The following is a 13,690-nucleotide window of genomic DNA, read 5'->3' as shown; positions in this document are numbered from 1 at the left end:
GTGGAAACTGGTTTTTGTGTCAAGATAACCTGCTTCATTATGTAGGTGTTTGAGGAAGGCTTCCAAAGTGAAGTGCTTGCCAGAACATTACTTCCCTGCTTTTGGTGTTTCTGTTTGTGGGATACATCCACATCCTTTTTAAATCAGAACAGAAGTTGATAAAATAATGACAGTGCTGGAAGGGAAACTGCCATCTGGTCTGCATAACTGCTGGCTGAGCTGCATCTAGACTGTTCTTGAGTTTTGTTCACAAAGATTGCAATTTCAAACATAGAACAGGCTGGGGGGGAAAAGACCTCCCCAAAATATCCAGCTTTATCTCCTTCCAGGGGACAGCATAGCTGAAGAATGCAAGTCTGAAAAGTTTGGTGAGCCAAGAGGGCTAGTTAGGTTTACTGATAAAATTAGGATTGAATTGCACAACTGGACAGAGGTAATTAAGTGTTCTCTAAAGTATTTTGTATGTGTTTTTGGATAGATTATTTATTTATGCCACTTTTCAAAGCCTGAGAGCTCAAGTATTTATAAAGCTGAATGCTTTTTGGAATGCACTCTTTGTCTGCATAGTTTCTTATCCATATTTAAGCCCAGTGTGGCACATATTCTGGAAAATTTTATGCTATTCAAATTGAATGTACAATAGAACAGTTCTTCATAGTTATCCAGTTCCTGAAAAATGAGACGGAGTGCCTGATTTGGACTGAGAGCTTCCTTGGGAAGAGTTTGACACCATCCTTTGAATTAAACAGTGCTGAATTTACTGCTAACATTTAATAAATGCTACTGGTATTAATTTAAAAAAATAATTATTTTATATAGGTAATTTTATTTAGGTCCCTGTGACTGGTATCTTTGGCTAAGAATCTAAACAGAGGTGATCACTGGAGGCCTGGTGTGTCTTTTGTGTGTAAGCATCTACAGCCAGGTCTCTGCCCAATATTATGTGTGCTGGCAAGGAGCAGCTTTGAGGGCTGAGGAGGGAGGGAATGCACCTTGGGAATGGGAAGCCAGTATCCAGACTGTGTTGTTGACTGGCCCAACCCATATGATTCTTAGATAACTCTTAACATCTGAACTTTTTTTTTTCCTCCTGTTTTTCCCTTCCTTCACCAGTGTAAGCAAATTAAGATGAGATATTAAGGGTTGGAAATCTCTTGAAGAAAAAGGGTTGCTACAGTACTTAACAGTCAAAGATATGTGTGTTTCCATTGCAGATTTGCTAGTTACTTAGATTTTATTATTTCTAGCCAGGCGTAAAGTTCATTGTCACTTGGATACAGGTGAGTCTAGTCTTAGCATTTACAAAACATTGAGAATAAAGATATTCTGCCCTCACTGCTCCTCTCTCCTTGAGAGCTGATGGATCAGTGATGTGGAGCAGGGTGACATCAATTTTTGACATTGCAGGAATGCCTCTAGTGTAGAAAATCTTCCACAGACACAGTGTGGCAGAGAAACATGTCATAAGACCAAGAATTTGACTGTTGTTTCACCATAAAATCTAATGATTTGTGGCTGGCTCCCTATGCCATCTGAAACAAGAGGCAAATGCTGCATTAATATGTTGAGTTTAGTGGACTAAATATATAATATAACACTAAATAGATTAAGAGATTGGTTTCTAATGATTTGTTGTTACTTTGAGTATTGGCAGTTTCTGGAAATATCTGGTGTTAGATGGGATCCTGGGGAAAAGCTGAGAAACTTGCTTTGTACTCCCCACATCTGATGCTCTGCCCCACAGATAGGTACTGTGTTCCACCAAATTCCTTTCTATAGGACCCCTAGCACCAAAAACTATGGTCTCTGTGACAGTGTCAGACTTGCTGGATGCGAACCTGCACCAAACCTTTTCCTGTGCAGGATGCTCCTATTTCTACAAGAGCATTGTAGTCCTGTTTAGGTCCTTACAGCTCCTTACTTTCATATCCCAAGTGAAATAGATTTTTCTGTTGTCCCATCTGACCTTCCCAAGCTTCAGTAATGTAGCCACTGCCCCTTGCAGGATTGCGCAGCCTGCTGAGAAGAGGGTGATGCAATTGCACTGCATTGCATCTATGTTACTCTTTTGAAGAAGAAGAAATTGGATAACAGAACTGTTAGTAATTCACTGAAGAGTACATTGACTGCAAAATGTTGAACAATGCAAAACTGTCTATAGCCTGTAAAAATTAGACTGCCCAAGGTTTAATGCCGTGTCATTGACTTAAGTTTGACTTTGTTTGCTAGCCTTGGACTGACTGAAGAAACCTTTCTTGTCACCTGAGTCCTAGATGGCTGCTTCATTTTGTAACATGAAGTGCATTTAATATCTCAGTTTTAATTCCTTGATTTGTCTTTTTTCACCTGCTATAATTTGTGGGTACTGGGAATTTGTCATTTATGTGGGTACTTGGTCTTAATCTTTGGTATTGTGTTTCTTCTTCCCCTTCCTGTGCACCTCCATTTTTTCTGCTAGAGCAAAGAAGACACGTACTTTGTAGTCTTGCAAAAAGAAGAAGGAGCTGGCCTGGGATTTAGTGTTGCTGGGGGAATAGACTTGGAACAGAAATCAGTCACAGTAAGTGATGGCTGCAAGTCATGTTTCTACAAAGCTCAGTTTAAAGTAGGTGATTAGATCAAGTGTTCGTTTATCAAGACTCACTGCAAGTCATTCACAATGTCTCTCAGAAGCAGCAGCTTACCATCTGCTACTGAAATCAGAGTGTCTGGGAAGTGTAATTTTTATTATTGGAGATGGATAACAATTATACTTTCAGGCTTTAAAAATAAGTTACTGGATGGGGTGGGCTAGATCTAAATCCTATGCATGTAAATAAAATTATGCATGCAGCTACAGTGCATACAGCCTTTTAGGGGAGACTTTCATTTCCAGCCCTTGAAAGGAAACTCTGTGCAGCAAAGTTTTTGAAGAATTTTTCAGATCATGAGACTGATTCTTGCAGACCTCGGCAAACATTATGGATTTCATGTCATGAGTTTGTTTTGACTTAGTAAGACCTGTGGGGGGTCAGTGAATGAGGGTTGTTGTCTGGTTAGGGTTTTTTTTTAAGTCTTAAGCAGCATTTTGAACCAAAGATAGTGTCCTGTTAGGATACTGGTACTTAAAAGAGACTGTTTAGAAACAGATCAGTGAGACAGAAAAATCCAAGAAAACTCATATGTGATGATTTTTTTTTAACACAAAATATGCATTTAAATTCTGCCCTAAAAAAGAGAGATCCATTAAATGCTGAGGTTAGAAGAAGGGTATGTCCTCAGTTTTGGGGCCTGCAGAAGCCCTTGCAGGAATCTTCTGGTTTTTAGACAAGACAATATAAATAAATGTATTTTATATTGAAGTGTCATTAAGTTAGAATATGGTCAAAGTCTAGAGTGCAGGCTTCTACTTCTCTCACTATAGAAGTTGTTCCCTGTCTCTGGCCCAAACAGTGGCAGCTCTGAACAAGAGGAAAGCTTAACAGTGTCTGTCTCCCCACAGAGAGTTCTTAGAGAATTCCTTACCTAGAGACTGTGACTCTACCTAAAATATAAGATCTTGAGCTCCCTTAGACTGAGAAACTGATGATGTCCTTTTCCTGAATTCTGTTAGCCTTGAGACCAAATGAGTCTCATGGCTAACAGAATGAACAAATGAGTTCCTGCTCTATCCTAATGCTTTTTGTTTGGAGGGTGTAAAGGGATCTTAATCATGTTCTTGACCTACTGGAATTCTGGGTCCCAGCTAGATTTAATGTTGCCACTGTGCTGCTTAGATGGGCTGTTACATCCACACTTGGGTGAAGAAATGGAAATGCCTAGTGAGCTTCAAGGTACTGAGGAGGTGAGCAACTGAGGGAAGGCAGCAGGTTTTTTGGGCATGACCCTTGTATTCCACTTGCATTTGCGTGCCTTCATCTGTTATTGGGGCTGTTATTCCAGCCTTGAATGCTGGCTTAGACTGGCTGGAAATTTATCTTATTGGATCTGTGGGGTTGTAGCAGGTGTCCATCTCAGCATGGCCCTACAGTGAGATAGAATAGGAGCCAAAAGGCTTCTGATGCCTTGCTGCTGGTCTGGGTATTAGGATAAATTCCTAAAGATACTGCCATGCAGAATTGTGTCCACAGATTTGCTGCCTTGAACATTTGCTTGGCAGACCTAGTACTGTCTCCATGGAAAACCATATTCTGGCTGCTAAAATTAGAGTGCCTAACAGGCAAGTCCTTAAATACTGGGTCTTGAATCTTTTAGTCAGTTCCTTTTTGTAAATGATACACATCTAAACTTGCTGGAAGTTTTCTCAAAGTTTAATCTACCCTGAATAGAGTATTTTTTTTCTAGGAAAATGCATTTCAAGCTGCTAAGTCATCCCATTCCATCTATTTGCATGATATTTGATCAGTCATATTGAGGCAAACAATTAAATACTTGTACAGCTGCAGTAAGTCAGAGCCTTTCTGTGCACAGATGTTTAGAAATATGCATTTGAAAACAGCACAGGATACATGTCCCAGTCAGTGGGAACTGGGGGAGTGGGTGTCAGTCACCACAGTGTTCTTGGTGGTTGCTACAACACAAAGTGGATTTAACCTCTGTGTCACCTGAAATATGTTAAATGAAGGCCTTTGAAGAGTTTAATGAAAGCATAAGTGATTTGTGATATTACATTCCCTTACTAGTTTTGGTCATCTTTGGCTTAGAAATGACTGTGCAATAACAGCATCTTTTCCTCTGAATTCCCCCATCCCCAGATGGAGCTCTGTCTAGTCACTTTGAGGGTGTTCACTGGAACAAATGCTGTATGCTTGATAGCCAGTGTGCTTGCACTGGCTGCAAATTTTGGTAGAGTGTTTCTGTTCAGCGTGACGTGTAGAATGCTGTGTGTGGTCATGTTAAAATTATGGTCCTTGTTAAAATTACCTTTCTTGTAGGTCCACAGAGTGTTTTCAAAGGGAGTGGCATCTCAAGAAGGGACTATCCATCGAGGTGATCTTGTTCTGTCAATCAATGGCAAATCCTTGGCAAGCTCAGTCCACGGGGATGTCCTGAATACTCTTCATCAGGCAAAGCTGTACAAATATGCAGTCATTGTCATCCAGAAGGAAAAAGACAAAACAAACAGTTCCTTCAGACTCGAGATATCAGCTACTGGCAGAAAATGTGTGGGGTCTGGAAAGGATGTTTCCATGGAAATAGGAACAGGTATGATCTTTGTCCAAGAATAGTTGGAAGGATTCCTTTGCAGAGCAGACTGAAGGGAAAAATGTCCATGTGTTTTAGATTAAAAGTGTCTTATGTGTGCCTTATGTGATTGAAGGGAGAAAATTAAATTACCTTTAAATTTTATTTGTTCTCTTTGGAACCTAAATACAGTTTGGGGGTTTGTTGTTTGGGGGTTTTCTTGTGGTTTGGGGTTTTTTTTTAATTATTGTAACTAGGCACAAACTTAGAAGACCTAATTTAAGGCTTAATCCAATTTCGACTTAGGTAAGTGGTTCCGCATATTCTTCCAATCCAGGATAAACGCCTGCTGAGTAATAACAGTAGTCAAAGCAAGACAGAAAACAACCAGAAATCATTTTTTAAAATGTTAAAAGAGGAAGTCCCATGGCCTGCCATTTATTAAGTGTAGGGACTGAGCTTGTTCTTTGTAAAAGCAGATTTCCTACTGTTTCTACTAGAAACATAGAAAAAATTATTTTTATGTTGCAGTAAATGGAAGTAAGCCTATTGAAGTCAGCCAATCCATTGGAAAGTAGGGACAAATGGTTTAAGTGGAGAGGTATTACTGGAATATTAGGTTCCTGTTCAGGAACAAGAAAACATTTTGGTGTAAAGTCTGCACCTGAGAAGAGATGTCTGAATTTTTTTTTGAGATTTAAGACCCAAACCCCTTCAGCACCTATCTGAATGGTGCCGCTTAGGAGCAGAGGATGACCAGGGGCTTCCCCCTTCCCCCTCCAGGGCAACACCAGGCACTCAGCTCTGTCCACTCCAAAACAAGGACATGGAGCTGCCACTCAAATCTTTTTAGTCTGTTGGATGTAATAATTACTGTTCTCACAGGGATTTTTTTTTCTTCTCAGTTTCTTTTGTTTTATGCTTACACTGGGTTTTATGATACGACTTTGTAACACAGCTTAAAAAAAAAAAAAGTAAAAAAGTACTCTGTTAATTAATGGATCAGCCTTCCTGGAATTGTTCCCATGGATATAATCGGTGTAATACTTCAGAATTCCTCTCTGCCCTAAACTCCCTACGTCCTGCACCCTGACAAATGCAGAATATCTGCTGGGTCCAGGCACTAGGGGGCAACACTATCTCACAAACAAAACAGTGTTGAGTCATTCAGAACGTTTTTCCACCCTTCCAGGCAAAGGACATCGCCAGACGTTTAGATAACGTTTAAGGTTGTCCAAGATAACAGTAGCAGTAATTTGTGATAACGTAGACTACATAATTATTACATTCACACAAGGCAAAGAGGATCCTGTTTTCCAAAACTGCAGATTTATTTCCTCCTAAACAAAATAATGTTTTAAGTCAGCTACAGCAATACTGCACTTCAGAAATATCTGCTATGTAGGACTGCTACGTACAACTACAGTTAATTATAATTAAATATACAGATAGGAGACCAGAAACTATTTTTCACTCTAGTAAGTGATTACAAATTTTTGCTTAAGAGATTAGAACATGTTTGCTTAATTAAACATTTCATTCAGTCCTGTTACTTAAAAAGATACAGTTCATTTAATAAGCAAAGGGAGCAAATAAATGAAAAATAAATGTTCTCCACTCCCTGTTTTTGTAATTTTTCAGTTATTTTGTTGATATTTAGAGTATTTGCTAAATTTGCTAGCTATAATTTTGCTCAAAAAATGCCTTGGCAGGTTTTTGTTGAACGTGTAAAACAAAAATGTCCTTGTGTGTAAATGCGTTTTGTACTGTCTCCCATTCACAGCTAAAATAGAGTACATTCCCTTTAAAGAAACTTTGTGGCATGTCCTAGTCTGAATAACTGAATTGTCTGAATTGTCCTGTCAGTGCACCGAAAGCAAAAGCCAACCAAACACAACTTGCTGTTTACTGTTACCTGCATAACAAGGTGCTGTGCATGTTCAATTGCAGATCCAAACTTGGACATGAATGATGTAATCTGTGTTGAATTATTGAAAACCTCTGCTGGTTTGGGATTCAGTCTCGATGGTGGAAAAGCTTCTATTGCTGGAGATCAGCCCTTGCTTGTAAAAAGGATATTTAAAGGTACTACATGCATGCAGTGGATGTTATCCCAGTTTTCCTTTTGTCTGTGCATTGTATAGACATTTCAATTACTGTACTCAGCATTTTTTTGAAGCAAGGGTGTGTTTTGTGGCTCTCATTTATTGCCACTTACTAGCCCAAAGTGGTCATTAAAAGAAAAACTCTCCTGGCAATGGCTAGGAATTGCATCTGCTAGTAAATGTGGAGCAATCTGCTTTACTAAGTATGGGTCTGTCCACTATTCTAGACATTAGACTACAGCAGCAATCATCTGTATAGGGGTCTGAGACATTCATGCCTTATCCAGTTCTCTTTTCTAAGAAATGCATAGTGCATATAATCAGCATGGTACTGAAGCACCATCCTGCATTATGCTCAATTATGAATTTTACCATATTTTTGTCATATTGTTTTATTTTTAAATGTTAATATTAGGTTTTCCTAAGAATATGGAATATTTGTAGTCAGAAGCTGCCAGTCATGGGTGCTTTGTTTGTCAGCAGGTAGTTAAACTTACACGAACCATACATAGAAAGAAACAAGTCCCAAAACTATGCTGTGACTTCCATATGTCACGTGTCAGTTTAGTGAAAAATAAGGCCATTTCTAAAGGCAACTGAAACTCTGGATGAATCTACATGTGCACAGCATTTTTACAGAATTACTTTTCAGTGATTTATTCCCTCATCAAGATAAAAAATCAAACACATATTTACTGAATTGCTTGTCAGTTTGTCTGTGTGTGTGTGTTTTTCCCCTCTCTAGAAAGTGCTTCTTAGGGTAAAGGGCATGTTTAGTTTTTAAACTCATTAATTTACATCCTTCCATAAAGTCCTTTTCCCCTTCCTGTGATGTCTCATGTTAGTTTAATTATCATTACAGAAATCATATTTTCATCAGCAGTGAAGGGTATGCCTCTTTTCTAGAAACTTTCTATGAGTCATGTTTGTTCAAAGTTTGCTATCAGTTTTTGATTCAGTGTTTGATCAGTGGTTATGCCAGGTTTTACAGTCTGCTGCATTATCTGCCTATTACCCTGTTGAAGTTGAGAAAGTACATCTATGCTACATACAACCTTCATGGTTATTTTATCAACCAGGGATTCTTACAGCTACAGAAGTAACATTCAGCATATTTCATACACTTATGTTGGTTCCTTCAAAACCAGACACCTTTTCTGAGAACAAGGCTTTGTCTTGGTTAAAATAACCTTTTCTGTGAGATGTGGCATGGGGTAGCTTGATAGAGCTGAGGTGAACATTAGCAACTTGGATTGAAATTGGATTAAGTTGGAAAAAATTATTTATTTCATCCCAATGGAAGTCAGATTTTTGTGGGCTCACTTCTTTTTCTTTTAATACTGACTTTCTCCCACTTTTGCTTCTAGGTGGTGCTGCGGAGCAGTCTGGAAACATAGAAACTGGAGATGAAATTCTTGCTGTTAGTGGGAAGTCATTAATTGGGCTCATGCATTACGATGCCTGGAACATCATTAAATCTGTGCCAGAGGGGCCTGTTCAATTGCTAATCAGAAAACACAGAACTGCAGTATGATGGAAGCACTACATTTAATCACACTTGCTAAGACAAACCATTTATAACTGTCTAAAAGCTCTTTGTTTATAAAGCCACACAGAAGTGTCTTAATGCTTTACAGAGAGGTGCTAAGAGCCTTGGAGAACCACTAAACAAGCGTGTGATGAGCTTCAAAGATCTCACCTAATGACTGGGGATGAAGGAATACAAAAGTTAGAGACAATTTTGTATTATGTGGCAGTTTTATTGGAACTTCAAGACTTCTCCTGGGTTTGATTTAAAGTATTTTGACTGAGATAAATAACACTGTGCCTGTCCCTGATATTTTTAGTATCTTGCAGAGTGTTGGTAGTAGAACTTGTTGGTTGCCATCCTGTTGACAAGGGTGGGTTTTAGACTATACTATATCACTTAGCTGTAATAAGACTTAAGGACGCTTCCTTAGGGTTTGGTCCTTTTTTTTGTTGTAATAAGAGAATGTCTGGAACAATCTCACTTTATTCTTCTAAGTGCAGTTTTGCTAAAAGTGCATGACAAAAGAGTATAATTTTGCACAACTTGTATGGCTAAAATACAAGAATTCTATTGCAAAGCTGAAAAGTCCTCTTAAAACTAATGAACTAACTCAGCATCCACCCAACTGAATCTAATTCGAGGTGCAACTTGTATCTGAAAGCATTTGATTTTAATGTGGTAGAAATCTGTAAGAAAATCATGTCCCAATAATAGGTGATTGTCCACCAAGGTGTATACTGAGTTGTTAGTTATGATTAAAATGGGGGTGATAAAAAACTGGGGTCTGAATTTTCAAATTTAGGCTTCTAATGTTAGGCACCTTTAAAATATATATATTTTTTAAAGGGGGATAATTTTAGGTGCTGAGCACTTACAGATCCCACAGACTTCAGTGACCACTAAGAATGTCTGCAGGTTCGGCTGCTTTTATTAATCTTCAAGAGGTTTAAGGCTGCCCAACTTGAAAGACTCAAACTGAAAAGTGGTGATCTAAAAATGGGGATTATAACAGATTAAATCTGAGCTGGCCATATTTGTGGTGGCTTTTAATTGGTCTTCTTTGTTTTCTCCTGTCCAGTATTTATTTTTCCTTGTGTGACAGTGGGTTGATGATGTGTGTGGATGATGCAAGTACCCCCAGCTGTGTCAGGACTGGGCTGATACTGAGGGTTCTGGGTGGTGAAACTGAAAACTGTGTAGATGGGAGAAACCATGGTGTTGGGTACAGCAAAAGAGAAAGGGTTGCAGTGCCACAGGAGCCTAGTTTAGATTTTGTCACCTCTATTCACAGAAGAGGTATCAGTAGTGAGCCATGCTGCTTAGTCTGCTGTGCTGGGAGGAGAGTGTATGGGTGCAAGAGATTAGACTCTGTTATTTCTCTTCCTACATCTGGGATAGCTAAACAACATAAAATGCATATAGGAGGAAATGGGCCAGTGTCCTTATCAGCTGAGAACAAGTTGTTTGTTCCACAGTACTCAGGTTGTACATCACATTTAGGCTGGAGACTGCTTGCAGCCAACATGCCCAGGGTGAAGAGTCCTCGGCCTGGAACCAGTCCAAGTCTGAAGTGCTGCCTCTGTTTTCAGTAAGCCAAGACACTGCGTAGCTGTTACAAAAAGGTCTGGGCTTGTCACTTGGCCCTTCCCCAAGATCATACTGTAGTTCGGTTTATTTACATTTATTCAACAGTGCTTGAAGCAATTGCTTCCAGGTTAGTGGAGCACTCACTTGGGTTCATCTCTGTGACAGCTTCATTAGACTGCAGCTCATTATGAGCAGAAGAAAATTCAGTTCTGCAAGGCAACCTGAGACCAGATGAATAGAAAAGCCGTGCAATGTTTGCCTAAAAATGAATAAATATGTTTAATTCTTTTTCAGTGATGTATTAGCATGTGAATCCAGGGAGAGATGCAGCTTTTGGTTACAGGAAAGGCAATACTGTATGTATGTAGTCCTACAGCTCCTTTGCCTGCAGGATTTCTACTGAAACTAAATCAGGTTCAATGCTGTGAGATGACTGTGGAGTTGGGTCCGCTGTGAACCCAAAGCTCAGCCACTCTGTCGGGATGGTCCATGCCTCCAGTCACCTCCATGGTGGGAGAGGCTTCAGGAGTATGCAGCTCTTAGGGCTGGAGGACCACACTGATTCCAGGCCTGTGGTGGGATAGAAGAGGTTACCCCTGCATATTTGCTGAAAAACAGGAGAAATAATTCAGCAGGGACAGCTGAATGGTGAGGCCTTGTTCAGGAATGACCAAAATCCGACTGTAATAGAGTGTATAATAGATACATAAAATGCATGTGGAATTTAATGCAGCGTAGTGAATGCATACCTGTATACGTATAATACGTGCAGTGCAGTACTGACTTTTTGCTACTTTAATGTGGTAAATCACAGTTGTGTTTTAGGCAATGACATTTCTTTCAGTCCACAGTCTAGAATTCTGAAGGTTCCATTGCAGGGGGGCATATGTCTCCCTCACTCCTAAACCGGTGTGAGCTCAAAGGTAAAGTCTTAGTTTCGTAAATTAAAGTTAATTTGAGGTGTCTTAAGATGATACGTGGTGGTTTTTTCAGATGCTTATTTGCAGGTACTGTTCATTGTGAGTGATTTAGAAGGCTTTTTTTCAGTAATCAGATACTGTTCAGTATTTTATTTTACATGCACGTAGATAAGTGTTGGCTGAGTAACAGCAAACAGAAATGGGGATTTTTGTGTGTGATTCAGTAGTGGCTATAATTTAAAAGATAGGTTTAATGTTTTAAATCTGATAATTGTTACTATGGGTAGAAATATAACACTTCTCTACTAACATTAGAGCAAGCAGAAGAATTGTATTTAGCCCTGGTTGTTTCTGCTCCTGAAAATACCTTTTTGGTTTTTTTCCTTATGAAAGAACAGCATCTTCACTGATGTTGGTATGATTACAGTAGCATTTCCTGACATCTCTCTTGGGGTGACATGCCCTGAAAAAGCTCCAGGATTTATGCAGTATAGGTGTCTGCTTTATTACAGACAAAATGGTTAGACCAAACAGATGTAGTAAATTTTTGGTTATACACACCTGGCGAAGTAAATATTATTTTTCTGAGAGCCTGGTCGCACTAAAATGATGGAGGACGTTGCATTAGTTCATCAGTGTTCAGTAGGATCACAACCATTTTTGGCCTTGCTGTTTGCATGTGGTGATTCTTCACCCTGCTGGAGTGTTGGCCAAATTCTAGGAGAGCAGAGACTTGGCAGCTGCATCCTAGAAGACCAAAAAATCAAGATGAAATTATGCACTTCTTCACCAGGGAGATGAAGTCATTGCAGACAAGGGGAGTTTGCTCCTAGATGGAGAAGATTTAGAGTTTTGGTGTATCCAGGCCTGGGGCAGCTGAAGGTGCACATCATGGATATGAGAGCAGTGAGATGCTGCCATTGCATATTCTGCAACCTTCTGTACCTGGAAGCTCTTTCCAGCTTCTCTAGGATCTGCATTTGTATTGAAAACTCTGAGATTAGGGAGGGAAAAACATTTGATCATTTTCTCACTAAAAAAAAATAAAAATAGAAGAATAGATAAATATTAAGAAACTGTTAAGTGATTCATATTTCCCAATGACCCTCACTTAAAATTAACCCTGATAAATGTTCTGCAGTGGTTCTTGTCAAATTCTGAAGGAAGTGTTCCCAGATGGGAATGTTTACCTGTTTCTATGTTTAGGTTATGTAAATGTACAAGTGAAAATATTGATGAAGAGTAGACTAGCTCATGAGAAAAATGGGGATCCCACTGTAGGTAGATTTTGTGTGTTAGTCTGATACACTTATTGTATGATATTGTATATTTACACTTTTATTTATATAAATAAAACTTCTTTTAATTAAAACTGTTTAATAGGCCTTGTATATTATAAAAAAGTCAGTGCAATAACATGAAATAGATTGTACATTTTTTTATTTCTGTCTCTTCTATGTCAATCTGTATTGCCATAAACTGTTTTGCTTGGGTTTTTTAGTGATTTTGAAAATAAATTGTATCCTTAGTACTCTTCTAGATATTTGATTTGTTATGCCAGTCTGTCTGGTCCACAGTTGGAACTGGCATCACAGGGACAAGGATGTCAGGGAGAGCAAAGACTGTAAATGCTATCTGGGTGAGCATCTAAGCTAGAACTAAAATAGTGCCCTCTTAAAATATAAGGCTAGGCCTAACCTGTTATTTGTTCTAGTTTCCCACCTACTCTGGGGATAAAATTCCCTTCAAAGCCACAGTTTGCTGGTGGAATAGACTGCACTGGAAACTCTCTGTGGATGCAGTGGAGCTGAAGTAGAGCTCATAGTGGGAGGTGGAGACCACAGCCTCCTGTCTGGGGAGGTTTGCACCAAGTGGGCCACTCTTTTAGACACAAGTCACTTCACAGTCACTGCACAGCAGACCAAAGGAAGCTTTCCTCATGGAAATATGAGCCAGCCTAGAAAGCTCTCCTCTCAGCTGCTCTGATGTGTGGAATGCCAGAGGTGCCCAAAATGGTATGCCTGGCAGCACACGGACACATCAGCTGGTCACTGCAGGGAAGCCTGGGCTGGAGGCAGGGCCTGGCGAGTTGGAGTGTTTATATCTGCACTACGGGCTTGTGTGCATTGCTCTTTGTTTGCCTGGTGGGTTAGGCACTTGAAGCAGCACTCCCACATGGCACAGGGCACTCCTGACCTTTCCCTGGTGTACCCATGGCACTCGCCTGCATCTTGTGCCAGGCCTGGCAAGCTTCATTTCTCCTCCTGTGCACAGTGCTGCCCAAAAGGGCCAGGTGGGGTTTTGTGTGAAGGGAAGGAAGGCATTTGCTCTCCTATGCCAGTGGTGCAGCGGGCATTTCCCTCACCCCCAGGTTTGTGCCCCAG

General features: G+C 39.8%; 1 protein-coding gene across 10 annotated transcripts in view; it reads left to right on the top strand.

Moving 5' to 3' along the window:
* PDZD2 (PDZ domain containing 2) overlaps nt 1–12,837 on the top strand; it is a 201,078-nt gene extending 188,241 nt beyond the window's left edge. For all 10 annotated transcript variants that reach the window (XM_085567090.1, XM_085567089.1, XM_085567091.1 and 7 more), the window contains 4 exons: nt 2,459–2,560; nt 4,914–5,184; nt 7,114–7,248; nt 8,636–12,837. In XM_085567090.1, coding sequence (XP_085423216.1) covers nt 2,459–2,560; nt 4,914–5,184; nt 7,114–7,248; nt 8,636–8,802 — 675 coding nt within the window. In that variant the 3' untranslated portion in view covers nt 8,803–12,837. The remainder of the gene's footprint in view (nt 1–2,458; nt 2,561–4,913; nt 5,185–7,113; nt 7,249–8,635) is intronic.
* The last annotated feature ends 853 nt before the right edge of the window (nt 12,838–13,690 follow it).

The sequence above is a fragment of the Lonchura striata genome, chromosome Z (genome assembly GCF_050655825.1).
Source record: "Lonchura striata isolate lonStrDom1 chromosome Z, ASM5065582v1, whole genome shotgun sequence".
NCBI classification, from domain to species: domain Eukaryota; kingdom Metazoa; phylum Chordata; class Aves; order Passeriformes; family Estrildidae; genus Lonchura; species Lonchura striata.
This window is presented reverse-complemented; position numbering and strand designations above follow the sequence as displayed.